Source organism: Sinocyclocheilus grahami, unplaced genomic scaffold (genome assembly GCF_001515645.1).
Source record: "Sinocyclocheilus grahami isolate Dianchi unplaced genomic scaffold, SAMN03320097.WGS_v1.1 scaffold35.1, whole genome shotgun sequence".
Taxonomy (NCBI): Eukaryota; Metazoa; Chordata; class Actinopteri; order Cypriniformes; family Cyprinidae; genus Sinocyclocheilus; species Sinocyclocheilus grahami.
The window spans coordinates 1,452,609-1,480,098 of NW_015505214.1; the positions used below are offsets into that span (position 1 = coordinate 1,452,609).

The 27,490-nt window shown below is 36.9% G+C and overlaps 1 protein-coding gene across 1 annotated transcript in view; it reads right to left on the reverse strand.

Annotated features, from left to right (window-relative positions):
- The window catches only part of LOC107581497 (SUN domain-containing ossification factor-like), a 67,005-nt gene that overhangs the window by 18,669 nt on the left and 20,846 nt on the right, over positions 1-27,490 (reverse strand). Inside the window, 8 exon segments of the mRNA XM_016267076.1 lie at positions 444-508; positions 701-828; positions 2,896-3,001; positions 4,742-4,822; positions 8,059-8,134; positions 8,644-9,026; positions 10,656-10,781; positions 11,591-11,699. Of these exon segments, the coding sequence (XP_016122562.1) occupies positions 444-508; positions 701-828; positions 2,896-3,001; positions 4,742-4,822; positions 8,059-8,134; positions 8,644-9,026; positions 10,656-10,781; positions 11,591-11,699 (1,074 nt within the window).

Genomic DNA, 27,490 nt, shown 5'->3' on the forward strand with positions numbered 1-27,490 from the left:
ACACTCTATATTATGAAAACTGTTCAAACTTTAAGAATCTTCTCTAAAAGAGCCTAATTAGAGATCATGGAGGCTTGTTACTGATGCAAGTCTGATGCAACAAATGTCAAATGGGGGAGACAAAAAATAATCAGGATAAATAACCAGTGGGCCAATATCACAGACAATTATGCTTAATTGAGAGAAGCATAAATCATGATCATGGTTAAAATACAATTAATCATGCAGCCCCAACTGTAATTCCGCCAGTTATTAAGAGGCTAAATAATTATAAAATAATTAAAATGCTGAGTTTAGCACCACACTTACTAATAGAACTTGTCAACTTTGTTAATATGTAATTTACACAACTAGGAGAATAGAGAGTGCAAAATGCATTTCTTCATTGTCTCTGAGCAGCTGCTGCAGTCTGTTTTTTCTCTTTATCTGCAGTGACTCACCAGATCTTGGTACTGCAGGGGTTCAGCATGTACAGATCCATGTTCTCCATCAAGATGGCAGATGTGCTCTGAAAACAAAACACACAGACAAGCACACATATGTTAGACAATTGCTTATCTCAAACTAATCAATAACATTTCAGATGCAAGAACAATAACAGTAATTAAATGATTGTCCTATTTATGCCCCTGGTGAAAATCCTTCCATCTTTCTATCTGCCCCATATGCTGTTGAAAAGTTGCAGTTTCTTGCACTTTACCTTGGCCTCATTGTTGGCCGAGAGGATTTTGGCCCCGCATTCGACAGAAGCGTAGTTATTCTTGAAATTCTTTTGGACCTTTTTGACTGGATGAGGGCTGCCATTTGATGAAGTGTGCAGAGACTGACCTGAAACCAACATAACAGGTTACATATAGATCACCAGTCAAATTTTTTACACCTTGAATCAGGTTGGCCTAGTATGCGAGTATGAGTGTGCCATGTAAAGTGCAGGTTGGTATGTTTACCTGTCAATTCCAACACTGAAAACAAAAGAACGACTTATCTTTATGTATGCATATAGCCCGCATGTATTCACTATCTGTAACAGATAACCCCCGTGAATGGCAAAATTGTTGGATTTTAACTATCAACAGCTGCGGTCATGACCTTACGTGACAACATTTAGGGAAAATAAGCTTTCATTAACATTGTGCTAATGACAGCTTGCAAAAAACCCCCTGAAAAAACGACCTCAACACGTCTTTGCAGCCGTGGCAGACAATAATTTAGTTTTCTATATTTGATTTAACAAATTTGTTTTTCGAGAACATTCTAGGTCAAGCATGAATTGCACCAATCCTGACCCAAAATATGAAAGGGTTAGTTCACCCGAAAATTAGACCACAAATGACTCACCCTCAAGGCATCCTAGGTGTATATGACTTTCTTCTTTCAGACGAATCCAGTCGGAGTTACATTAAAAATTGTCTTTGATCTTTCAAGCCGTTTAATGCCAGTCAGCGGGTGTTGCATGCATCAGTCCAAAAGAAGTTAAATTAAAAGCGCCCATCCATAAAAAAAAAAAAAAAAAAGTGTCTCTCATGGCTCCGGGGGGTGAACAAAGGCCTTCTGTAGGGAATCGATGCATTTATGTAAGAAAAATATCCATATTCAAAACGTAATAATCACTTTAATGTAGCTTGCGCCAACAGTCCTACACGGAAGCAGCTCCGGGAGCATGACGTATGAGTTCAGCATTGCGCCTGTGAGTCTCGTGAAAACCAATGTTTGTTAACAGGAGCAAAGGAAGCAAAGTTTCCTTACTTGAGCAAAGGAAAACCAGTCTCCTCTTGGCTTATATTGAAATCCTCCAACAATCTTCTTTACAAATCATCGTTTTGTACTTCTAATAATTGACCGTTGTTTTGTTTTGATCTCTCCCCTGCGCTTCCACGTTCGTCACCTCTGAGCGGCGCATGCGCAAAGCTGATCTCATACGTCATCCGCCCGTATCTGCTTCCGTGTAGTACTGTTGGCGCAAGTTACATTAAAGTGATTATTAAGTTTTGAATATGAATATTTTTCTTACAAAAACGCATCGATTTGCTACAGGAGGCCGTGTGAGGCACTTTCTTTTATGGATGGATGCGCTTTATTTCACTTCTTTTGGACTGATGCTTGCAACCCCCGCTGAGTGGCATTAAACAGCTTGAAAGATCAAAGACCATTTTTAATAACTTCATCTGAAAGAAGTCATACACCTAGGATGATTTATTGGGTGAGTAATTTGTGGGCTAATTTAAATTTTTGGGTGAACTAACCCTTTAAGGAAACTGATAAAATTTCAGTTGTGTGATACTGTGATTCATAATCCTCACTTGAACCCAAATTCTATGTACTTGAAGAGTTGCTCTTTAAGAGCTCTCTAGTTTTATTGTGTGTACTGCACCCGCTAATTAATGATGACAAGGGTCAATTAACATACTGTTAGCCAGTGGTTGTTAATTAGTTGACTTTGTGATTTGAATGTGCACACAAACACACCCAGAGATGTGAAAATTTTAATTTAATTAAATTAAAAAAATTTATTGTTTAGCTGGCCTGGAGCATGAGCTTAGAATCTAGTTACTTTTGATGCAGTGTACTGAAGCAATCCATTACAGCAGCTTACACGTGTGCATACTGGGTTATGCAACAGTCACTGTGCTCGCCACTGAACCGACAAATGTGAGCAAAAAAAACCCACCTATTATTATAAGCAAGAAAAAGCAAGGGAGGGAAACAGAAATTCTTGATAGAAAGAGATCAAAAGAAAGGGACAGCTCTGTGAAATCAAGCAGAAGTGTGTCCTAAAGGAAGTGCGTGTGAGTGTGTACTGATGCAGAAGAAGCACGGAGGCAGCCTGCCATGTGATGATTCACTGATGAACACGCAGCTCTGTGAGTGTGCACATGACCCAAAGCCACCTCTTACTTTTCTTCTCCTCTACTTCCATCACTTTCTTCTTCCACTCATCAAAAGTGGGGATGTCCTCTTTACTGGGTACAGGAGGGTCTGTAGCTCCCTCATGGTCCACCACCTGAAAAAAAAAAACATATTTATCAAATTTTTATTACAGTGAACAAACCACAACCCAAACTTCCTTGGCCCTAAAACTGTGAAATGTTTTCTATTTCAGCAGCATTATGCTGGGTAGCTACAGCAAAAGTGAAATTGGTAATGGTAATGGTACATAACTGTAAATGAAACATTATATATTATATTTAGTGATTAATCGCATCCAAACTAATTTTTTCTTTACATAATGTGTGTGTGTACTGTGTATATTTATTATCTATATTTAAATACAAACACATGCATGTATGTATTTAATGGCTGTAAGAAAAATATCCATATTCAAAACGTAATAATCACTTTAATGTAGCTTGCACCAACAGTCCTACACGGAAGCAGCTCCGGGAGCATGACGTATGAGTTCAGCATTGCGCCTGTGAGTCTCGTGAAAACCAATGTTTGTTAACAGGAGCAAAGGAAGCAAAGTTTCCTTACTTGAGCAAAGGAAAACCAGTCTCCTCTTGGCTTATATTGAAATCCTCCAACAATCTTCTTTACAAATCATCGTTTTGTACTTCTAATAATTGACCGTTGTTTTGTTTTGATCTCTCCCCTGCGCTTCCACGTTCGTCACCTCTGAGCGGCGCATGCGCAAAGCTGATCTCATACGTCATCCGCCCGTATCTGCTTCCGTGTAGTACTGTTGGCGCAAGTTACATGAAAGTGATTATTAAGTTTTGAATATGAATATTTTTCTTACAAAAACGCATCGATTCGCTACAGGAGGCCCTTGCTCACCCCCCGGAGCCATGTGAGACATTTTTTTTTAATTTAATTTCTTTTGGACTGATGCATGCAACCCCCGCTGAGTGGCATTAAACAGCTTGAAAGATCAAAGACCATTTTTAATAACTTCATCTGAAAGAAGTCATACACCTAGGATGATTTATTGCAACCCCCGCTGAGTGGCATTAAACCGCTTGAAAGATCAAAGACCATTTTTAATAACTTCATCTGAAAGAAGTCATACACCTAGGATGATTTATTGGGTGAGTAATTTGTGTAGTTAAATTTTTGGGTGAACTAACCCTTTAAGGAAACTGATAAAATTTCAGTTGTGTGATACTGTGATTCATAATCCTCACTTGAACCCAAATTCTATGTACTTGAAGAGTTGCTCTTTAAGAGCTCTCTAGTTTTATTGTGTGTACTGCACCCGCTAATTAATGATGACAAGGGTCAATTAACATACTGTTAGCCAGTGGTTGTTAATTAGTTGACTTTGTGATTTGAATGTGCACACAAACACACCCAGAGATGTGAAAATTTTAATTTAATTAAATTAAAAAAATTTATTGTTTAGCTGGCCTGGAGCATGAGCTTAGAATCTAGTTACTTTTGATGCAGTGTACTGAAGCAATCCATTACAGCAGCTTACACGTGTGCATACTGGGTTATGCAACAGTCACTGTGCTCGCCACTGAACCGACAAATGTGAGCAAAAAAAACCCACCTATTATTATAAGCAAGAAAAAGCAAGGGAGGGAAACAGAAATTCTTGATAGAAAGAGATCAAAAGAAAGGGACAGCTCTGTGAAATCAAGCAGAAGTGTGTCCTAAAGGAAGTGCGTGTGAGTGTGTACTGATGCAGAAGAAGCACGGAGGCAGCCTGCCATGTGATGATTCACTGATGAACACGCAGCTCTGTGAGTGTGCACATGACCCAAAGCCACCTCTTACTTTTCTTCTCCTCTACTTCCATCACTTTCTTCTTCCACTCATCAAAAGTGGGGATGTCCTCTTTACTGGGTACAGGAGGGTCTGTAGCTCCCTCATGGTCCACCACCTGAAAAAAAAAACATATTTATCAAATTTTTATTACAGTGAACAAACCACAACCCAAACTTCCTTGGCCCTAAAACTGTGAAATGTTTTCTATTTCAGCAGCATTATGCTGGGTAGCTACAGCAAAAGTGAAATTGGTAATGGTAATGGTACATAACTGTAAATGAAACATTATATATTATATTTAGTGATTAATCGCATCCAAACGAATTTTTTCTTTACATAATGTGTGTGTGTACTGTGTATATTTATTATCTATATTTAAATACAAACACATGCATGTATGTATTTAATGGCTCGTTTCCACTGAGTGGTACGGTACAGTACAGTTCGATTCGGTACGGGTAACCCTGACCCAGCTTGTGTTTCCACTGCCAATAGTACCCTTCTTGATAGGCGTGGTGAATGCATAGACTGTGGTGTATGCCGGAAAGTAGCGATTGAAAGAAACTCTTTTTGTTAAATGTCAGTTTTAATGAACAATAATAGCCATTATAAAAGTATAAGTACAAAGTATAAGAGGAAATAAAGAGAAAAGCAAACGATTCAGTCAAACGTATGCTACAAAGTCAGCGCTGTACTACGGTAAAAGTTCAAATTAAATATATAAAGTTAAACATAATTTGTGCTCAGCCAAAACGATATGACCAGGAATAAATAATAGATTCATGAGACCACGAATGCCTGTTAAATACAGCCTACCCAAAACGAATTGTATCTTGTGTTTAATCACTACAGAGGCATCAGAGCCAGCAGCAAATGTCAGAAGGACTAGCCGAGCTAAGGCTGCTCTCGGCGGATACATGAGCACGGAGCGCCCGGTGATCGCCTGGAGCTCCAAAATTGGCATAGCAAATTTTCTAATAGGTGCTCTCTTTATAAATAAACCACAGATTTGAGTTTTAAACAATTAAATTTTCACCTGGAAAAACTCTTAAAACTACATTTCATGACACAATAACAGTAATATTTAGAAAATTACGTGGGTTTTTGGGCAATGACGTTTCACAAGTCCACAAGAACAGACAAGAACGCATATTGAGAAACAGCTATTGTCTGTGTGAAAACATAAAATTATAAAATACACGGTTATATTTTTTTGCGTTTGCGCACTCTGATGTAAATAAGCCCAACACTCATGGACAGCAGAGCGGAACGAGGGAAGGACGCTTTATCCCCTTGTATCACGCAAAAATTACGATTCTAGTCAACCAATCAACGTTCTGCAGTGAGTTTAGCCATACCCTTTTGGTACACTTTGCTGTGCTAGGTACCCCAACGGAAGGGTACCAAAAAAGTGGTACGGTTCGCTATTTTGGTACCATTCACAACTTCTGACAGTCGAAACGGAAATAATTGCGTACCGTACTGTACCGAACCGTACCACTCAGTGGAAACGAGCCATAAGAAAAATTTTATGTTTATATATTAAATATATTTATATATAATATAAAATATAAGAATATAAATAAATACACACATGTAAATATACATTGAAGATGAAACGTGGCTGGGTCTTTCAGCATGACAATGATCCCAAACACACCGCCCGGGCAACGAAGGAGTGGCTTCGTAAGAAGCATTTCAAGGTCCTGGAGTGGCCTAGCCGGTCTCCAGATCTCAACCCCATAGAACATCTTTGGAGGGAGTTGAAAATCCGTGTTGCCCAGCGACAGCCCCAAAACATTACTGCTCTAGAGGAGATCTGCATGGAGGAATGGGCCAAAATACCAGCAACAGTGTGTGAAAACCTTGTGAAGACTTACAGAAAACGTTTGACCTCTGTCATTGCCAACAAAGGGTATATAACAAAGTATTGAGATGAAATTTTGTTATTGACCAAATACTTATTTTCCACCATAATTTGCAAATAAATTCTTTAAAAATCCTACAATGTGATTTTCTGGATTTTTTTTCCTCATTTTGTCTCTCATAGTTGAGGTATACCTATGATGAAAATTACAGGCCTCTCTCATCTTTTTAAGTGGGAGAACTTGCACAATTGGTGGCTGACTAAATACTTTTTTTCCCCACTGTACATAATAAATATACACAGTACACATACATATATCATGTAAACAAAAACGTTTATTTTGTATTATTTGATTATTTTGATTAATCGTTTGACAGCACTAATTATATTATATTATTCTAATAATATAATACAATTATGAACTGTTTGAATCTTTTGAACTGTTTGAATCCTGAAAATATTAAATCCATCACTGTTTCCACAAAATATTAACTGTTTCCAATCTTGATAAGAAATTTTTCTTGAGCAGCATATTAGAATGATCCCGTATCAAAGGAATACTTTTCATTATAAATATGAAAAAAAAAAAAAAAGTTGTTTTAATTTTAGGGCTGTGATGGTGGCAGATTTTTACCATCGCGGTGGTAATGGACCAATTACCGTTGGTGGCGTGGTGTTGTTAGGCCTATATACAGTATAATATATATATATATATATATATATATATATATATATATATATATATATATAAATAAATGACATAAATGACATTATACATTTTACACAAAAGGGTGGTCTTTCCTTCTATCTCCTCATCACTTTCCCTTTTTCTTGTCTCCCTTATCTCTATCCCTCTCTGTGAGTGTGTAAATGCCTAAATAGCAGCGCTGAGTGAGCATTTGGTTAATTAAACATTTACAAGGCTGTCCTGTGGAAAACAAACATGCTGATGTACTCTCTCTTCTTCCTCTCCTCCACTCTTATGCTTTCTCTTCCACTTTCATCTTCTCCATTTAGGGTGTATGTGTCAGAGCAGCTTTACAAGAGAGGAGGGGATGTTTTAGCTCTGCAGATCTCTAACAGCAGGGTGTGGAGAGGCTCAGTGGTAATCGAATACAAACCCTTTCACTCTCTACATAAAAAAGGGAAAAAGGTAAGGAAGGAACACTACGGAGTGCAAAATGTAGAGATTATTGTCATCAAGCTCTTTTAGGTGGTGTACGCTAAGGAAAAACAAAACTATAAAATATTTCAGTGCTTGAAATAGCTTTAAAATACAGACATTATAGCTTTTAGCTCCATACCTGAAATCTATCCAATTATGTCATTATAAAAAGGACAAATCTGAATGGATGATCTGACAAGATATTAATACTTAGACTAAGTTTGGGATCATTATTATTTTTTTTTTTTAAGTAATATTTTTATTTAGCAAAGATGCATCAAAGTCAGGGCTCGAAATTGCGACCGTTTTGGTCGCATACGCTCTTAGGGCCCACCTCACACTGACTGGCACTAGAGTTCTCTACAGGGGCATCAGGACGCGGAACATCTAGTCCACTGAAGGAAAGAAATCAAATTGGGTTTACACCAAGAGAAAGGAAAATAGAGAGGAATGGGAGAGGAATACTAATAGAGAGAGGGAGGGGGATAGAAAGGATAAGAGAGAGAAAGTAATCTGGCTCCACGTATGGACTGAACATTTGTCCAGGGCTCCATAGAGGTTCTTGAAGTACTGGTTTATTACATTTTAAATCGCAAAGTGATATTGTTTTTTTTCGGTCCTTGTTGAAATGGAAGATTCGTAAACGCTCCAAGTCCGGTGAAAACAAGTCATAGTGGACTAGTAAAGAAGGTGAGATCCACTGTGATGCAGTTGAAAAAACGTCCAAAGTAGGTGCCATATGAAGTCCATGAAGTGATGATTGTATGCTTTACTGATTCAGTTTAAAAGTTTGGATGCAGAAATGGATCACAGAAATGACTCGATAAGAAAATAAAATGAATGAAATGACAAACATTTAAAGTTCCCACCCTCTTCTCTCCCAAACGGTTGTGCTTGTACTCACCTGGAGGAGCTCTCGGAGGAGGTGACTGAGGTAGGTGAGGCTGACTCTGGGCTCTTCTGGAGTTCAGCAGGAGGTGCAGACGGGTCTTCTCCATGTGGGTCAGTCTGTGGGGGGGTTAAAGCAGCGGAGGCGTGGGCACCCTGATCTTCTGTGGCAGTGGCCTGTAGAGTTTCAGGGTCTGGCTGGGGCTGGGAGAGTGGCGGTGCTGTTTGGGGCTGTGTAAGTGTTGGTGGCTGAGCTGACTGTTGTTGGTCTGATTGTTGGGTGCTCTGGGGTTCTGGTTGCTGCTCCTGCTGCTGTTGTTGTTGTTGTTGTTCTAGCTCAGGGAGAGCAGACTCAAGCTGAATCTGCGGCTCCTCCAAAACTTCTTCCAAATTCACAGTCTACAATGACAGAAACATAGATAAAGAGATTAACAATTAAGCAACAGAAGAAGGGTTTGCTATTAAAAAAAAATCTTGACTATGATTTGGTTGCAGACATGAGCTGGAAGATCACAGCAATAGAGTCTGATTCTGGCAGTAAATCTTATTCATTTTCTCCATAAGGGAGTTGATTTTTAACTGAAAAACAGTTAAAGACAGACCCACCGTGAGCTACAAGGTTGTTAATCGACAGTATATGCTTTTGTTGAAGCCATCAGCCTGCATTATATCAACTTATTTTTTTAAAGAGCTAGTTCACCCAAAAATGGAAATTCTGTCATTAATTACTCACCCTCATGTCAATCCAAACCCGTAAGACCTTCGTTCATCTTCGGAACAAAAATAAGATAAATCAAGACATTTTTGATGAAATCCGAGAGCTTTCTGTCCCTGCATAGACAGCAATGCAACTACCATGTTCAAGGCCCAGAAACATAGTAATGACATTGTTAACATAGTAAATGTGCGTCGAAGACTGACACAGAAGAGAAGAAATAGTTGAATAAAGTCTTTATTTTAGTTTTCTATGTGCACAAAAAGTATTCTCGTAGCTTCATAAAATTACGGTTGAATCAGTGATGTCACATGGACTATTTTAACTATGTCCTTACTATGTTTTTGGGCCTTGAACGATTTTGTTACGTTGCTGTCTATGCAGGGTCAGAAAGCTCTCGTATTTCATCAAAAAAATATATTCAAACCCGTAAGACCTTCGTTCATCTTCGGAACAAAAATAAGATAAATCAAGACATTTTTGATGAAATCCGAGAGCTTTCTGTCCCTGCATAGACAGCAATGCAACTACCATGTTCAAGGCCCAGAAACGTAGTAATGACATTGTTAACATAGTAAATGTGCGTCGAAGACTGACACAGAAGAGAAGAAATAGTTGAATAAAGTCTTTATTTTAGTTTTCTATGTGCACAAAAAGTATTCTCGTAGCTTCATAAAATTACGGTTGAATCAGTGATGTCACATGGACTATTTTAACTATGTCCTTACTATGTTTTTGGGCCTTGAACGATTTTGTTACGTTGCTGTCTATGCAGGGTCAGAAAGCTCTCGTATTTCATCAAAAATATATATATTTTTTATATATATTTTGTTCCGAAGATAAACGAAGGTAATTAATGACAGAATTTTCATTTTTGGATGAACTTTCACTTTAAATAATTATGTTTAACAGAGTTCATGGTGAAAAATTACATTACCCATGATTATGCAAAAAAATCTCCTCCAATCAGAGAATTGTGTCAAGCAAATTGCCCCAAAAGAGCTTTTCAGTGCCCACCTACTGTCATGAAGCACTGCGAATTTCTCAATCTACTTTAATATTTGTATAAACATGCATATTTAGCATTTTTCTAAATCTCTCAAAATACTTCTGGAACCAAAATCAGGCGGGCACTGATTACTCTATGTTGTTGTTCATAATGAACCAAAGGTTTATTGCTTTTATGCAAAGAGTTTAGTCAAAGAAAAGTAAGTCAACTAAAATAAATATAAGATGTCAAATGTGTGGGTCACATACAAGGTTGAGATAGGTAATAAAAGAAAACAGATATGATGGTTAGATTGCACTGGCACCTGTTTGTGCTTCTCTTCGTGCAGGGCGTCTTGTGAGTGCAATGATGTTTCCTTTAGTGCAGCTCTCTCTGTCTCCAGACCCACGTCGTACGATGACTGCGTGTGTGTCGCCCTTTCCTCTTCAACCTGAAAGAGAAAAACAATGTTACTTATGAGTAAAATATCTAAATAAAGAGCAAGAAAGGGTTACAAGGTCAGTTTCTTACACAAACAATTTTATGGCATTTGGTTTGTTCTTTTTGGAGCTTGACTGCCTCTGTCTGGTTACATGTATTGATGAGAGATTCTTTTAACAACAGATAAGTTGACAGAACTGGCTTTGTTTCTATGAGGGTGGAAGATATGTTTTTCAAGGGCAAACAGCTATCGTTCAAGTTTGGCAGGAGCAAAGAGAAAACACTTTTGTGACTGCCGGAGGGGGAAAAAATGTGCTGAAGTGCAAAAAGGGTAAGTTTACAGATTCACGCTTTAGCTGAACATTAAAATGCTTCTTTAACTTTAAAGATGGCATGATAACAAAAGCTAAACTGGGATTAATCAGTCAGCCACTAAGAAATATTGGACAACCAGAAGAATCCACATCCCTATACAGTCTTAAATCTATAGGTTACACAAGAGGAGGAGGGTCTTTGTTGGGGCCCCTGTCTTTAAGTCCCTTTATAGATTAGCCTGCTGAAAGACAGTGTCAACAACAGCCTGCACTTTGAATGAGGAACTATTGCACAACTTCAGGGGCTACTCAAACCTACACAACAGCCAAAGAATCTCTCTTCTCTAAAGGTCAAATGTATATGATTCTCATTTCACAATACAGAGTTAAATCTCACTCTTGTAAAGCACACACGCTCAAAGACCTAATAGGAGAAGAGTTCAACTGCTAGCAAGTCATGGAGGCATTTAGTTGGTAACTGCGTGGAGTCATTGTTTTTCGTTACCTTGTCGTCGGCCCCTGGTTCCTGCGCTGTGTAACGGCTGTCATCCTGTGCTGGGAGTCCTGGGCCAGAGGAGATCTCTTCTGAACAATAAACATGATGACAAGAGTGCCTGTAACACACAGAGACAAACGTAAGATTCCCAAACATGGAAATGAGCTACATGTACCAAATATACCATGTGATATAAAAACTCTCTTAACACTCTGCACCGGTCTGCACCATGTATGCACTGCAAACGGAGTAATGTGAACCTGGCATTATGTGCGTGCTGCTGCGAGTGTGCATGAGCGCAGTCTCCAGGAGAGCGCGTGAGCGCTGAATGGTTAAACACTGGCAATGTGTTGCTTATATTTAACGCGTTTCAAAAAGGCGGGGCATAGAGGAGAAACAATAATGTACAGTATATGGAAAATAATGTTTTTTTAACTTTACACCGCATAAAAACTTTTCATAACACCAAATACACAAAATAATGTTCTTTTTAGCAGCATCATATGACCCCTTTAAACATGTCTGTGAAAGATTGCATTACTGTACTGTGTAAAAAAAGAATTGCAATGCTGAAAAAGAATTTTCAGTGACAATGTTTGGATTTGAAAACAAAACTAATGGATAAATGTTGTGTTTGTAGTAAACAGCCACAGATCAGTAGCGGACTCCTGTGTGAAAGCAGAGTCTGTGCTGCTTCCCCTCTCACAAGAGTCACCTAAGAGAGGAATTCCCCCCCATTTTCAAAAATGAAATTGAGGCCCTGAATAAATGTCTAAAAATCCTGATTGGAGTATTACTATAAATAGTTATAAATGATAAAAAGAAGGCTTTAAAAGATCGGCATCGGTGATCGGTATCGGCAGATACTGCTTTCTGTGATCGGCAATCGGCCTCAAAAATCCTGATCGGAGCACCCCTATTACTATTGCATAGTTAAATGTATTCTTTTTTAGAGTAGTAAAAATAACAGTAGTACAAGTTAATAAAAAAGGAATATCACACAAATCAAAATATTATTTCCATGTTTTAATTTATAGGCTACTTTTAACCACAAAAACTAGTTTTATTTAATTTGATAAAAAAAATTATTGACGTTTTATGAATTTGTTGGCGGTGCAAAAACAAAAGTAATTTGGATGAAATAAAAGATTGCACAGGGCCGTATTATTGTTGAAATTAATAAATTACTACATCTCGGCAGATACTGCTTTCTGTGATCGGCAATCGGCCTCAAAAATCCTGATCGGAGCACCCCTATTACTATTGCATAGTTAAATGTATTCTTTTTTAGAGTAGTAAAAATAACAGTAGTACAAGTTAATAAAAAAGGAATATCACACAAATCAAAATATTATTTCCATGTTTTAATTTATAGGCTACTTTTAACCACAAAAACTAGTTTTATTTAATTTGATTAAAAAAATTATTGACGTTTTATGAATTTGTTGGCGGTGCAAAAACAAAAGTAATTTGGATGAAATAAAAGATTGCACAGGGCCGTATTATTGTTGAAATTAATAAATTACTACATTGCTAAAGTTGCCATGTTTGGAAATGATGAATGCACAGTGCACTGACAGCAGTATCTAAAAGGAATATTAACTGACACTCTGCACCAAACTGATCAATTAATCATATAGTCATCTCCTCCTAATCCTACCAGTTTAATTTAACCACCAGCATAGATCCACATGGGAGGTAAAATCATGGCACAGATCTTGTACTATGCATCTGATCTCCAAAGAAAGCTGTCAGATGACTTTTTGGAGAATGAACAACAGCTGGGGCTTGTCATTATACACACACTCTCTGTCTCACTCTCGTTTCAGATAGTAACAAAGTAACTTGAGAGTATCTTGTACTATGCATCTGATCTCCAAAGAAAGCTGTCAGATGACTTTTTGGAGAATGAACAACAGCTGGGGCTTGTCATTATACACACACACTCTCTGTCTCACTCTCGTTTCAGATAGTAACAAAGTAACTTGAGAGCGTCACCTTGACTAGATTTAGGAGTCAGGAGAACCTGTACACATGCAGGCTCATGTTAGCACACTGTCAGCACCTCGGTCTGTACGGTCAAACCCTCATTTAACATCAGACATTAACCACTGTCAAGTGATTCCTCTGATGGGACTCTTCTCCTTATTATCAGGCCTTGTAATTAGGTGTTTACTTGAGGAAAGCATGTATGGGGAAGTCACAGCAGTAAAGACACACCCACTTTAAGATATATTGAAATAACAAGGAAAAATTGCACAAAAAAACCCATAAATGACCTATTGTAAAATTATGTTTATAAGACAACAGAGGAAAAGGAAGGCTTTTACACCCCTCCGATTTTGTGTTATCAACCCTCTACGCACAACTTGGCAATTGAATCGCCATTGGCTAGTAAATTTTTTAGTCACTCGCCAGACTGATATACTATTTATGCATGTGTGTGTGTGTGTGTGTCACCTGTACACATGCAGGCTCATGTTAGCACACTGTCAGCACCTCGGTCTGTACGGTCAAACCCTCATTTAACATCAGACATTAACCACTGTCAAGTGATTCCTCTGATGGGACTCTTCTCCTTATTATCAGGCCTTGTAATTAGGTGTTTACTTGAGGAAAGCATGTATGGGGAAGTCACAGCAGTAAAGACACACCCACTTTAAGATATAATGAAACAACAAGGAAAAATTGCACAAAAAAAAAAACATAAATGACCTATTGTAAAATTATGTTTATAAGACAACAGAGGAAAAGGAAGGCTTTTACACCCCTCCGATTTTGTGTTATCAACCCTCTACGGACAACTTGGCAATTGAATCGCCATTGGCTAGTAAATTTTTTAGTCACTCGCCAGACTGATATACTATTTATGCATGTGTGTGTGTGTGTCTGTGTATGCATGTATGTATATTATATATACACACACACACACACGTGCATCTCAAAAAATGTGAATATCATGAAAAAAGTAATTTTTTGTAACATTTTAAAAAGTGAAATTTTCATATATTCTAGATTCATTACATGTAAAGTAAAACATTCCAAAAACATTTTAGTTTTAATTTTGATGATTAGAGCTTACAGCTCATGAAAGTCAAAAATCCAGAATGTCAAAATATTAGAATATTTACATTTGAGTTTCATTAAAGGGGTCATATGATGCGATTTAAATTTTTCCTCTCTCTTTGAAGTGTTACAAGCTCTTGGTGCATAAAGAAGATCTGTAAAATTGCAAAGACTAAAGTCTCAAATCCAAAGAGATATTCTTTATAAAAGTTAAGAGTCAGCCACGCCTACCTAAAACGGCTCGTTCTAACACGCCCCCACATGTCTACGTCACTATGTGGGAAGATTTGCATAACGCCGCCCAAATGTTCACACAAAGAAAAAAGGCGTAACTTTTATTCAGAAAGGCGGGGCATAGAGGAGAAACAATAATGTACAGTATGTGGAAAATAATGTTTTTTTTTTTTTTTTACTTTAAACCGCATAAACACATTTCATTACACCAAATACACAAAATAATGTTCTTTTAGCAACATCATATGACCCCTTTAAATGATCAACTCTACAGTATAAATTCCGGGTATCTCTTGTTCTTTGAAACCACAATAATGGGGTAGACTGCTGACTTGGCAATGGTCCAGAAGACAATCATTGACACCCTCCACAAAGAGGGTAAGTCACAGAAGGTCATTACTGAAAGGGGTGGCTGTTCACAGAGTGCTATATCAAAGCATATCAAATGCAAAGTTGACTGGAAGGAAGAAATCGGGTAAGAAAACATGCACAAGCAACAGGGATGACCGCAAGCTTGAGAATACTGTCAAGCAAAGCCGATTCAAACACGAACTGCACAAAGAGTGGACTGAAGCTGGAGTCAGAGCATCAAGAGTCACCACACTCAGACGTCTTCAGGAAAAAGGCTACCAAGCCACTTCTGAAACAGAAACAACGTCAGAAGCGTCTTACTTGGGCTATGGAGATAAAGAGCTGGACTCAGTTGCTCAGTGGTCCAAAGTCTTCTTTTCAGATAAAAGTAAATTTTGCATTTAATTTGGAAATCAAGGTCTGGAGTATGGAGGAAGACTGGAGAGGCACAGAATCCAAGCTGCTTGAAGTCCAGCGTGAAGTTTCCAAAGTTAGTGATGATTTGGGGTGCCGTGATGTCTGCTGGTGTTGGTCCATTGTGTTTTATCAAGTCCAAAGTCATTGCAGCCGTCTACCAGGACATTTTGGAGCATTTTATGCTTCCATCTGCTGACAAGCTTTATGGAGATGTTGATTTCCTTTTCCAGCAGGACTTAGCACCTGCCCACAGTGCCAAAACCACTTCCAAAAGGTTTGCTGACCATGATATTACTGTGCTTGATTGGCCATGAACCCCATATGGAATCTATGGGATATTTTCAAGAGAAAGATGAGAAACAGTCAATCCAACAATACAGACGAGCTGAAGACTCAATAGTGCCTCAGCAGTGCCACAGGCTGATTGCTTCCATGCCATACCTCAGTGATGATGTCATTTGTGCTTAAGGAGCCCAGACCAAGTATTGAGTGCATTAATGATCATACTTTAAAGAACTTGAGTTTTTCTGTTTTGCAAATCCTTTTTTTATTGATCTTAGGAAATATTCTAATATTCTGAGATACTGGAGTTTTGACGTTCATGAGCTGTAAGCTCTAATCATCAAAATTAAAACAAAAAAACTTTTGAAATGTTTTATAGTAATACTGTATATATAATGTTTGTAAAATGGCACAGCTTTTTAAATATCTGAAAGTCAATTCTTAACATCAGTCAGTCAAGCATTATATATAATAATCAAGTATTATTTAATGATAGAACTTTAGTAATTAGAATTAAAACCATGTATGAATGCATATTAGTCATTTTAACTGAATTTAGGACTGGTGGTGCTGCTTTGTTGCTCATTCAGTGTTTCTGTAAAAAAATGAATGGGGGAAAAACGAACAATAATACTGATATGATAATAATAATAATAATAACAATAATAATAAAATAATATTAATTTTGAATTCTACTAATAAGAACAATATAAAACGCACTAAGGATTAATGAGCTGTTGACACATACAGATTTATTATTTTGCACTCCTAACATAAATTACTAAATTACTGTCACAACATTACTGTTCTATCAAAACAGTGGTCAAATATCGAAGCTAGAGTCTTTAATCTTTCTACTGATGCACAGTTTGTCCAGATCAAGTAAGAGTGTGATGTTTAATGTGCTGTTAAAGTGAAACAACAATAATCTGGGGCCGTCGCCGATCTTTGACCGCTAAGGGGTAGTACGCGGAGACACGTTTTTAAATAAAATATTCATATTAAATCAAAGATTTATTCACTTTTAATGCACCTTATTTCGAAATGTACAGAAATACGTGCTTTCATATGCCCTTTAGTTATGATTATTTCATTTAATCACTAAAATGTTTATTACTAATGTCTCATTTCAGTTTTAGTTTGTCTCTAGTTTTGTATTTATTCCAGTTTATATGAAAAGGTTAATGTAGTGTGGATTAAAATTCATATAAAGAGAAAATCCTTTTCACTGAACGTGTTAAAATAAGTCTGAAAAAGTTGTCGGGAACGTGGTGGTGGTGACGTTGAAGGCGAGCTACCGTGGTGCTGTAGTTCGTTTATAGTCTAAGCTTAGATTTTAAGTTCTGACGCTTTTATTTTGGCTTCAAAATTCATAAAAGTTATATTATTTTGTGAAGATTATCTTGATGGACAAAACGTGTAAGTTTCATGAACTATGATTGAACACAGAGCTTATTTTTTGCGATAATCCAAAAGCCTATGGAAAAATCCCATTGGCTTTTTGTCGAGGGAACCAGTGTGATGCTAACAGCCGATCCGCCTACAAAGTGGGTTAGCATGCAAATGTTACATTGTGACCATGCTTTTGCATTCATGCATCTCGATACATTTAAAGCCATATGCGGCTTTGTGTTCTGTTTTGCCGTCTGGTCACGAATTTTCAAAAATTTAGTAGCATTTGTTTCTTTTCCCAAATCTTCACAATCTCCCCCTCTAATTTCGCAGGTTGATTTTATTGTCGTTCACTTTTAATCCCTGTTTTCGCATCTCTTACTGTGGTAAACATGCAGGGGGAAATGAAATGATTTTGTGGCCATTAATTAAGAATTCGTTGCTATGACTTAATTTTAGTTAAATCATGGGTTTTCTAGGGAACAAAGAAATGAAACATGGAGTGGCTACAAATTAATAAGTCGTAGGAAAGAATTAACAAATTGTAGGAATGATCTGTCCTGCTATTATTTTCGCCAAAGATCCAGCCCCGTCACCGTCACTCACAACCGCTTGCACGTGTTTTGCGCACGAGCCGCACGCAGCCCAAAATGAAACTGCTTAATCGACCACCGATAGCTGTAATTGATTGCATCTCTTTTCGACAATTAATCATTGACATCCCTAGTCTCAGGTGTCCCCAGAATGTGTCTGTGAAGTTTCAGCTCAAAATACCCCACAGATCATTTATTATATCATTCTGAAAATGCCTATTTTGAGTGGAAGCAGAAACTTCTCTTTAAATGCAAATGAGCTGCTGATTCCGGATTGCTGATTTAGGGAACTGCTGATTTACTTATCAATGGTTGAGTCCACACAAAAGGTTGCTGGAAAGCCTAAAGTTTATCATGTGAAGAAGTTTTCTTTAGAGCAGCAGTTGAGTAACCCCTGAATAATGTGCGATAATGATTGTGCCTGTATAATAAACCAGACAGGGTGATCCGTCTTGATATCATATCTTTGAGCTAATGACCAGCTAACTATACATTATCATGTTTGCTACAAAGTCAGTAACATACTTAAATAAATGATTCATTAAGTATCGATTTGAGCTAAAATTGAATTATTTGAGAAGCAGGAGGGTGTAGAGCAGGGCTCTGAACCGCTTCAAGGAACGAAAACCGTAAACGAACACAATTTTGACAGGAACAGAACCAGAAACAGAAAAGAAATACAATTTTATAGTTCCGAACAGAATCGAAAATTTGAAATGGCCATTAACCTGTTAATAACGTTATTTTATCGTTCCATTTAATATTTGAAATTTACTGTCAACCAATCAGGAATTCAAGTAGTACGGCCTGCAAATGTGACACTGAAGCATCCAACGAGTGAAATGCCCGCTCAGCTGTAAATTCATCAAAGGTAAGTCGCCATGGCAATGCATTAGCGTTTATCCGAGGATAGTGTAAGACGGATTCAATAGATCACACGCACCTGCAGCGCTTCTGTGAACGGAGAAAACAGAATAAAACGATAGGCTTACATAAAAAGGAACATACAGGCATATACTGTACACTAAATATATTTCACGTAATCATTGACAGATTAACAAAACAATAGATAAAAATGTGCTGAGTTTCGGTTCATTGACACGATCCAAAGTTCTCGGAAAGGAAAACTAGACGGCAGAAAGCAGTTTTCTTTATTTTACAAAAGCTTTACAGTTTTATTTATTTTGCAAAAGTTTTGAATGAGGTCTTGCTTGTATGACCATATTGCGCCGGCGCCTCACACACACACACACACACACACACACACACACACACACACTTTTGCGACATTGCAGCCGGTTCATAAACGTAAATAAATTAAAGAAAGGTATTACACTGCTCCGTTGTACAATCTGTTGCGTTCAGCATGACCACCGCCTCACTGTGCTGATATAGCCGATGTGAAGGATGATGTTTTACATTGATGCGAGAAGTACAAACCCTAGCCTATAATAAATAATATTTTAGCATCCAGATACATCGAGAATATGTAAACATTTGGATTCGTGCCGAATGAGAGAGGTAGGCATCAGTTTCACCTTAAATTAATTTGTTTTTGGATTTACGTTTTTATAGCCTAAACGCATAGCCTTAATTTTAGAGGATTTGTTGTGGAGAGAAACTAATAACTGTTTTTATAATGTTTGTAAACATTTTGCTTTACCGGCATTTTAGCCTACATTATTTCTGAATGGAATAATAAAATGCGACGTTAGCCTAGCCTACGTTTTTTTTTTTTACTCTCAAAACGCAATCTTATACAAGAAGCGTTTTTTTTAAACAATGCAGCAAACATTTTTAATCTTAAAAAATACTTTAATGTCTTTAAAAAAAGTGTTCATAGATTTTTTTTCTTTTGTTTAGTAGCCTACATTTGGCCAAAATCTAGACAAGATGATGCTGTATTGGCTGTGACTAAGTGCAGCGGGTTAAGATACCAGATTTTTTTTCATTTTGAGTAAAGAAAACGCTGTACTTTATTATTATTATTATTATTAGCCTATTATAGGCAAAGAAAATTGTTTTTAAAAACAATTTCGGAACGGTAATAATACAGAGGAAAGCAGGAACAGAAACGTTAAAATATAAATTAATATATTATAAAGAGTGAACAGATACAATTTTTTTTCCGTTTTCAAGCCCTGGTGTAGAGTGATGAGTTGCCTGGGACAACTATGAGTTATAGTACCAAAAATGTACCAAAATGAAGTACTCCAATGAGCCACGTAATAAATATTTATAGAAAAGTTGAATCGTATTTGTAATACAATTTAGACACAGCAAGAATTAAATGTAAATGTCCATTCCAGCTCATCTGTAGATGACATGAGCAGAAGCATCAGATGTCATCAGCTACTGTTAAGCCCACAGCACAAAGTACAGTGCTTAGTGTCTCGCCATGATTCTTTCCACTTTTTTCATATGTTATGATGTACATTCATTGGCACACACCAACAGATTTTAATTATGGAAATCATTTTTGCTTCATGTAAAAAGCAGCACTGAATGAGGATCAGAAGCGAGGTGGAGGAAGTAGTAAAAACTCAAATGTAGGTCAAACAGAGTGATTCATCAGGGTGGAATCATGTCAAAAATAACACCACAGACAGATGAATGAGATCAAAACCTACTAACATTTAAAACTTAGATTCCTCCATATCACACAAGACTCATTGTAGGCCTGTTTGGAGAAGATACATACACTTTGATGCCAATTTTGAATCCAGTCCTAGTAGACAAATACCTTTTTACTACACCACAGCAAAAACCATCAGACATGTCATGACAAGAAAACAGGTCAAACCCTTGCCGTAAAAAGAGGGAAAAAAAGATGTTTATATTCTCTTCACAAAATTAAACTAAAAAAAAAAGCAGCAGCTCAAACGTCTATGCATGTTGGCTTTTTGCCCTCTCCAGTTTAAAATATTGTCCTTTTCTGATGTTACATAACAGCCATCCGAGTCTCAAGTGATGCTGAGTATGTTAAATAACCACAAACAAAGAGCAGAGCGGCTATAGGGGGGAAATAAATGTTCATATTTAGATATTTCCATTGTTGGGAAGCAGCATGACACAGGAGGCCATGTAGCCCACAAGCAAATCAGAGCTACTGTTGCTCTTCCTTTGGACAGGAAGCTTATGGGAACTCAGTGGGAGAATATCATCTCACATTTAGCTCTTATTTATGAAAGCACTTACAGGGAAGCACAGCAGCAGGGATCGAGCAGACACTTAAGAGCTGATGCTGATGACAATGCCAGAACTAAGACACTGTTCTATTCATCAATAGATGGTTTCGACATTACTAATATTAATAATAAATACAATTTCTTGAGCAGCAAATCAGCATATAAGAATGATTTCTGGAGGATCATGTGACACTGAAGACTGCAGTATGATGCTGAAAATTCAGCGTTGCATCACTGAAATAAATTACATTTTAAAAAACATTATTTTTTCCATAATTCTTTTAATTTTTAAGCCCTGGTTTATGTAATTGACCAATATCGGTATCGGAATCAGCCAATAGTTGTTTGTTAAAATCCTATCGGTGCATCCCTAATTTAAACTTCTGAACAGAATTGTACATGTTTTTTGTGTTAGGTTAGTTTTTGTCCTTTCAGAAGAATTATTGACAAATCAGCCATTTTGTTGGCTGACATCTTGCTTAATTTTCCATTACATCAAACAAATATCACATGTGCATCAAACACTTCATTGTCACCCTTAGGACAAGATATGGGAAAAGATAACAAACTAGTTCATGTACAAACACATTTTTCTTTTGTTGAACCAAAAGAACAGTTTCACACCCTTCTCAGAAAGTCAGCTGAAACTGGAACTCTTGAAGTGCTAATCAAAAATAGGAATCAGCCATCTCAGTGCAGCTACATATTCACATAAACAGTCTCAGTGGGTCACCATCAAGGTATTTATTATGTTGATGGTTTCAGCTGCATTCATGTTTATCTGAACCAGTTCATGGCCGCAGACTTGCAAGTGAAGGTTGATCTGATGGGTTATGTCCCAATCACCTCACTTCACCATTCAAGTAAGAAGCCAAATCGTAGGAGAAACACTCAGTCTGAGATGCAATGCAAACAATCAATATATTCACAACCCAGCAGTCATTGTGGAGCATCTCATCACTACATGAAGGTTTGTCCGAACAAGTCAGGGAAATAGTAAGGCAGTTCACGACAGAAAGTACGCACCAGGACAGAAAATGGGTGACGGGACACTAGACAATAAATAATGGCAATCAATTAGCTGGTGCTCCATTTGATGTGACAGATCGCTTCGTTTTGTGGCGGTGCTTATTCTCTCAGCCTGTCTGGATGAGTAGGTTTAGAAAAGCCAGGCACCCAGCAAAATCCCCCAAACATTTCCTGTTAGCTTTAGCCCTATTCTGTATGCCAGAACAGACCAGTAGCCACAACTGTACAACAATCCTAAACAACAATTCCATTAAACTTCACATCATCTACCAGGGAATGTCATTAAATGAGCTAAAGCACACTTTTAATGTATTCCTAGCCCCATTTCATTAAAGAGAGAGAATTCATGCTATAGTCAAAACTGACTAGTGCAAATACAAGAGAAACTGAGAGCACCTGGACTTGAGCAAAGTGTACATAAATAATTACTGATGAATGTTCATGCAAATACTGTGGTTGCTTTTTATGGTTGATGGAAGTGGCACGTTGTTTATACAGCCACTATTTACCAAAGATAAAAGTGTTCATATATCCGTCTAGCAAGGTTATAAAACTTAAATTAGGTAAATTAAGTAAGGAAAAAGTATTTGTCTCGTACACAAGTTCTCATTAGGAAAGGGTTTGAAGAGAACCCTATTGGCATTTGCTCTAAATTGATGCTTGAACCCAGACTGTTGATTCATAGGCACCTTCCTTGATATCAGGAATATAAATATATAAGTATCATAAGTAACATCAATGCAGTGCTAGGGCTGGGCGATATAGCTAAAAAAAAATGTATCAACGATATAATGTTTCATATCGTTCGGTATCGATAATTACTGACATTTTTATAACCTTTTTAAAAACAAAGCGCAATAGGAATATATATATATTTTTAAGTGGCACGTTGTTTATACAGCCACTATTTACCAAAGATAAAAGTGTTCATATATTCGTCTAGCAAGGTTATAAAACTTAAATTAGGTAAATTAAGTAAGGAAAAAGTATTTGTCTCGTACACAAGTTCTCATTAGGAAAGGGTTTGAAGAGAACCCTATTGGCATTTGCTCTAAATTGATGCTTGAACCCAGACTGTTGATTCATAGGCACCTTCTTTGATATCAGGAATATAAATATATAAGTATCATAAGTAACATCAATGCAGTGCTAGGGCTGGGCGATATAGCTAAAAAAAAATGTATCAACGATATAATGTTTCATATCGTTCGGTATCGATAATTACTGACATTTTTATAACCTTTTTAAAAACAAAGCGCAATAGGAATATATATATTTTTATTTTTACCCACTATATTTTTAAATTAACCCAATTTATTGAGACAAACAACAAATATTTTTTGTTTTAACAGTCAAACTCACAATAAAAATTAAACAAATATCTAATTTCTAATGTTTTATATGCAGATTAAATGGGTCTTAATGAAACCTTTGTCTTGTCTCCCGAGGCCACAATGAGCAAAATAATGCAGCACATTTAAATTGTGAACGCAAAGAAATAAATGTCTATAAAAAAACCTGCATTACGTCTAAATTAACTCATATAAATCAAATAGAATTTCGTAAATTGCATAAACAATTATGAACAAAACAGCATCATGTATTTGCATCATGTTTAATACAAAATGCCAAATCGCCCATTACGTAGATTGCATTTTAAAACATAAGAGACGCAGTGAAAAGGAATAAAACTATACAAATTCGTGACGTGTTTTCTAAAAGTTTAAACTGTTTTAACTTTGCATGGCTACATCTCTTGTATGAGACTCGAGTGCAGCAGTCATATTTGTCCTTCTAAAAATGCACTGAATATGCGTTCTGTGTGAATGGCTTTGTTTCGGTTTTAACCTAATCAAGATCTTCTCCGTATTGAGCTTCTATATTTCTCTAATATTTTGAATGCATAACACAGCAGCGACGCGTCTCGTGGGCTAGACTAACAAAACATTCAAATGCAATGTCACTTACATCATTATCACCTCATCATGTTTATTTTAAATTCGACTAATATAAATTTTTTTTATTCACAATCTCCTCATCACAGGCAGGCACAGCACTCAATTCAGCACGTGTTCGTGTTTGTGTGTGCTGTCTGCGTCACTCATAGCACGTGCCTATATTGTGCACTATATCGAATATTTTTATATCGTTATCGAAGAAGGTGTACCGTCGATAAATATCGATACCGTTTTATCGCCCAGTCCTATGCAGTGCAATGTCTTCTTCTGGCAAAGGCATGAGCAATCTTTTCCGGTAGCACAATTCTTGCACTCCAGAGTAAACAGCAGAAAGCTGGCAAAGAACATTTGTGGTGAAATAAGGCAAATAAGTGATAGTGGAAACTATCTTTTACACAAGTCTGAAATCACAATGACACATGAAGTGATGAAATAGTTAAAGTGATCTACATGATCCTACATAAACAAAGGCAGACAAAGGTATTAAGTGAGTTTTTAAATGAAAAAACGTCCTGTGTGCTGTCAGGCATTTGTCACAGTTCTCAGGGAGGGAGTGGCTGTAAATGGACGCGGCGGTAAACTGTGGCTACCGTGTGAACAACAGGGCTTTCTTTATAACATTGTGCCTCCAGGCCAAACTCTTTTGAATGTGTCTAAAATTAGGCAGCAAGAGAAAGTCTCAAGACACATCTTGTGATTTTGGTCTGGTTGAATAAGTGAATATTGGTTGATAAATGAGATGTAGAATCCAAAAGTGTTTTAAAGTAAAATTTTGAATCATCCTTTGGTGTCACACACCAGCAAACCAATTTAGCACCCATTTGAATACCTCCACAATGACATTACAATTGACAAAACTTTCAAACGAAAACAGATTAGGGATGCACACACACACATTAGATTTCAGGATGATACCAATAAGACAGTTATTTTCATGTGCTGATACCCGATAGATGACCAAGATAGAAATTCTATACCATTTTTTTCTAAATAAATGAAAAAAAAACATTCAAAAACCATTAGCTTTAAACGCTACAATTAAGGAAACATCATTATAATGTACAATATGAAAAATGAGATTTCAGGATGATACCAATAAGACAGTTATTTTCATGTGCTGATACCCGATAGATGACCAAGATAGAAATTCTATACCATTTTTTTCTAAATAAATGAAAAAAAACATTCAAAAACCATTAGCTTTAAACGCTACAATTAAGGAAACATCATTATAATGTACAATATGAAAAATTTATTTTTATTTTGAGATTTGCTAACAATTACATTTAAGTGTATATATATTAGAATGTTTTCTCTATGGCACATTTAAAAAAAAATTTTTTTTTAAACTGCTTGAATGTTCTAATTAGTGCTGGGCGGTATGACCGAAAATTTATATCACAGTATTTTTCAAAATTATACCGGTTTCACGGTACATGACGGTATTTTTTTTTAGGGATGCACCGATATGAAAATTTTGGCCGATACCGATAACCGATTGTTCTTTATTTTTGAAAGCCGATAACTGATATGTTGGCCGATAAATCTATATCCAAATTGTTATATACTTTTTGAGAGCCTGATTACAAAAAAGGTCTCATCATTAAAAGCCACATCCCAAACACTTCAACATAAGCAGCCTAGTTTGAACGGTGTACGTTTTAAAAATATTTTTACTCTCCCATTACCAAATTTAGTCATAAAAAAGTCTTACAAATAAATAAAATTATGCATAAATAATGCAAACAAGTCACTGGACATCATTACACTTGTAAAGAATCAAAATGAATGCGCCATAGATCAATAAAACGGAATAGCCTCTGCACGGACAATAATTAAATTATTTTAATTACTAAACCATATTGTTGATGAAAATAATAAGAGAAAAATACAAGTGGTTGTTGTTATTAATAATGTATCAATGATTTTGAAAAAGTAACTAATTAATACCACTGTTTTAAATAGCAGCCGTTGCGCTGCGCGTGCTGAAGCTGAAGAGCTGAATGAACATGGTAAACTGAAGCGTTTTGCTGGCAGTTTATTTAATTAAAGGAAATGCATCCTGAGATTGATGTTAATTCAACATAAACATAATATTACAACTTATATATGTACAAGATGACGCAGTTATTGCATGCTATAGTCAGACTGTGTGATCCTGTTGTGGATGCGCTCTTCCCATAACAACGAGCTGAAACACGGCAACTAAACCCAAAGAATGCACAACGTTTTATTATAATAATGTTCTCATTAGAATGTTATATACACAACATTCCCAATCATAGTTATTAATGTTGTGCACTGCTGTTTTAGCTGCGTGCGCTGAGCTAAAGACGATCACCGGTAAACTGAAGCGCTCTTTTAACTTAACCAAATGCATTCTATGTGAGATAAATCAGATATACATCAAATAAACACAATATTACAACGTACAATTGCACAAAAGGCTGCAAACGAACAGCGCGCATCTGAAGTGTCTCTGAAGGAAATAATGCATTATTTATCGGCTTTAAGATATCGGCCAAATTTTCTTATCAGGCCGATACCGATAACAGAAAAAATTAGCATTTATCGGCCGATACCGATATGGCGGCCGATATATCGTGCATCCCTAATATATATATAAAGAATATTTATCAATAACCTATGTCGATGTGTGATGTTTCCACATATCAATCATGGCTATTTGACCGATTTATGACCGGTGACCTCATCCAATCACATCACCAGGTGAGTTTCAAAGGTTATTTTTCATGCAACGTTATAATTCAAACAGTATACAAACAAATGACAGCATTTTGAATGGGCAAATGCTTGATGAGGAAGAGAAATCCATATCTGTTTGTTATGCATTCGTTGAGTTGACTTTGACTTGCCTATGTGGCACAGGAACGGAGCATCTGGCACATTAAAAGGAAAAAAAAAACAAGGTCTAAACAGCATCTGGTTCACAGAGTGAAAACAGGGTGACTGGACACTAAATGTCAATACAAATGCAAATTTTTGCAGTGTGCCCTGCCACATAAAATACAAAAGCACATACTCCTAAACCCAGAATGCAAGGAGACTAATAATCTCAACATGCTAAATATCACAGCCACAGATTTCTTTAAACAGTACAAACGCAGTCTCTTGTAAACAAGGGAGGGATGGTCTGAATGACGGTAAATAGTGAAATGATAAATAATAAATGAACTGAGGCGAGGGAAATCAGAGATTCAACAGATTCAGATGTGCACAGAGCGACGTGGCCGGGGGAGGAACAGAAGAACAGGCTTGCGGGGCACGCAGCCAGAGCTCTCCCAAAAAGTAGGCCAATGCTGTAACTAGACGAAAGCATTCTGCCACAGAGCAAACGCCAGAGCGGAAGACGCCTTAGCCCTCTTGAGCTGACAGGGC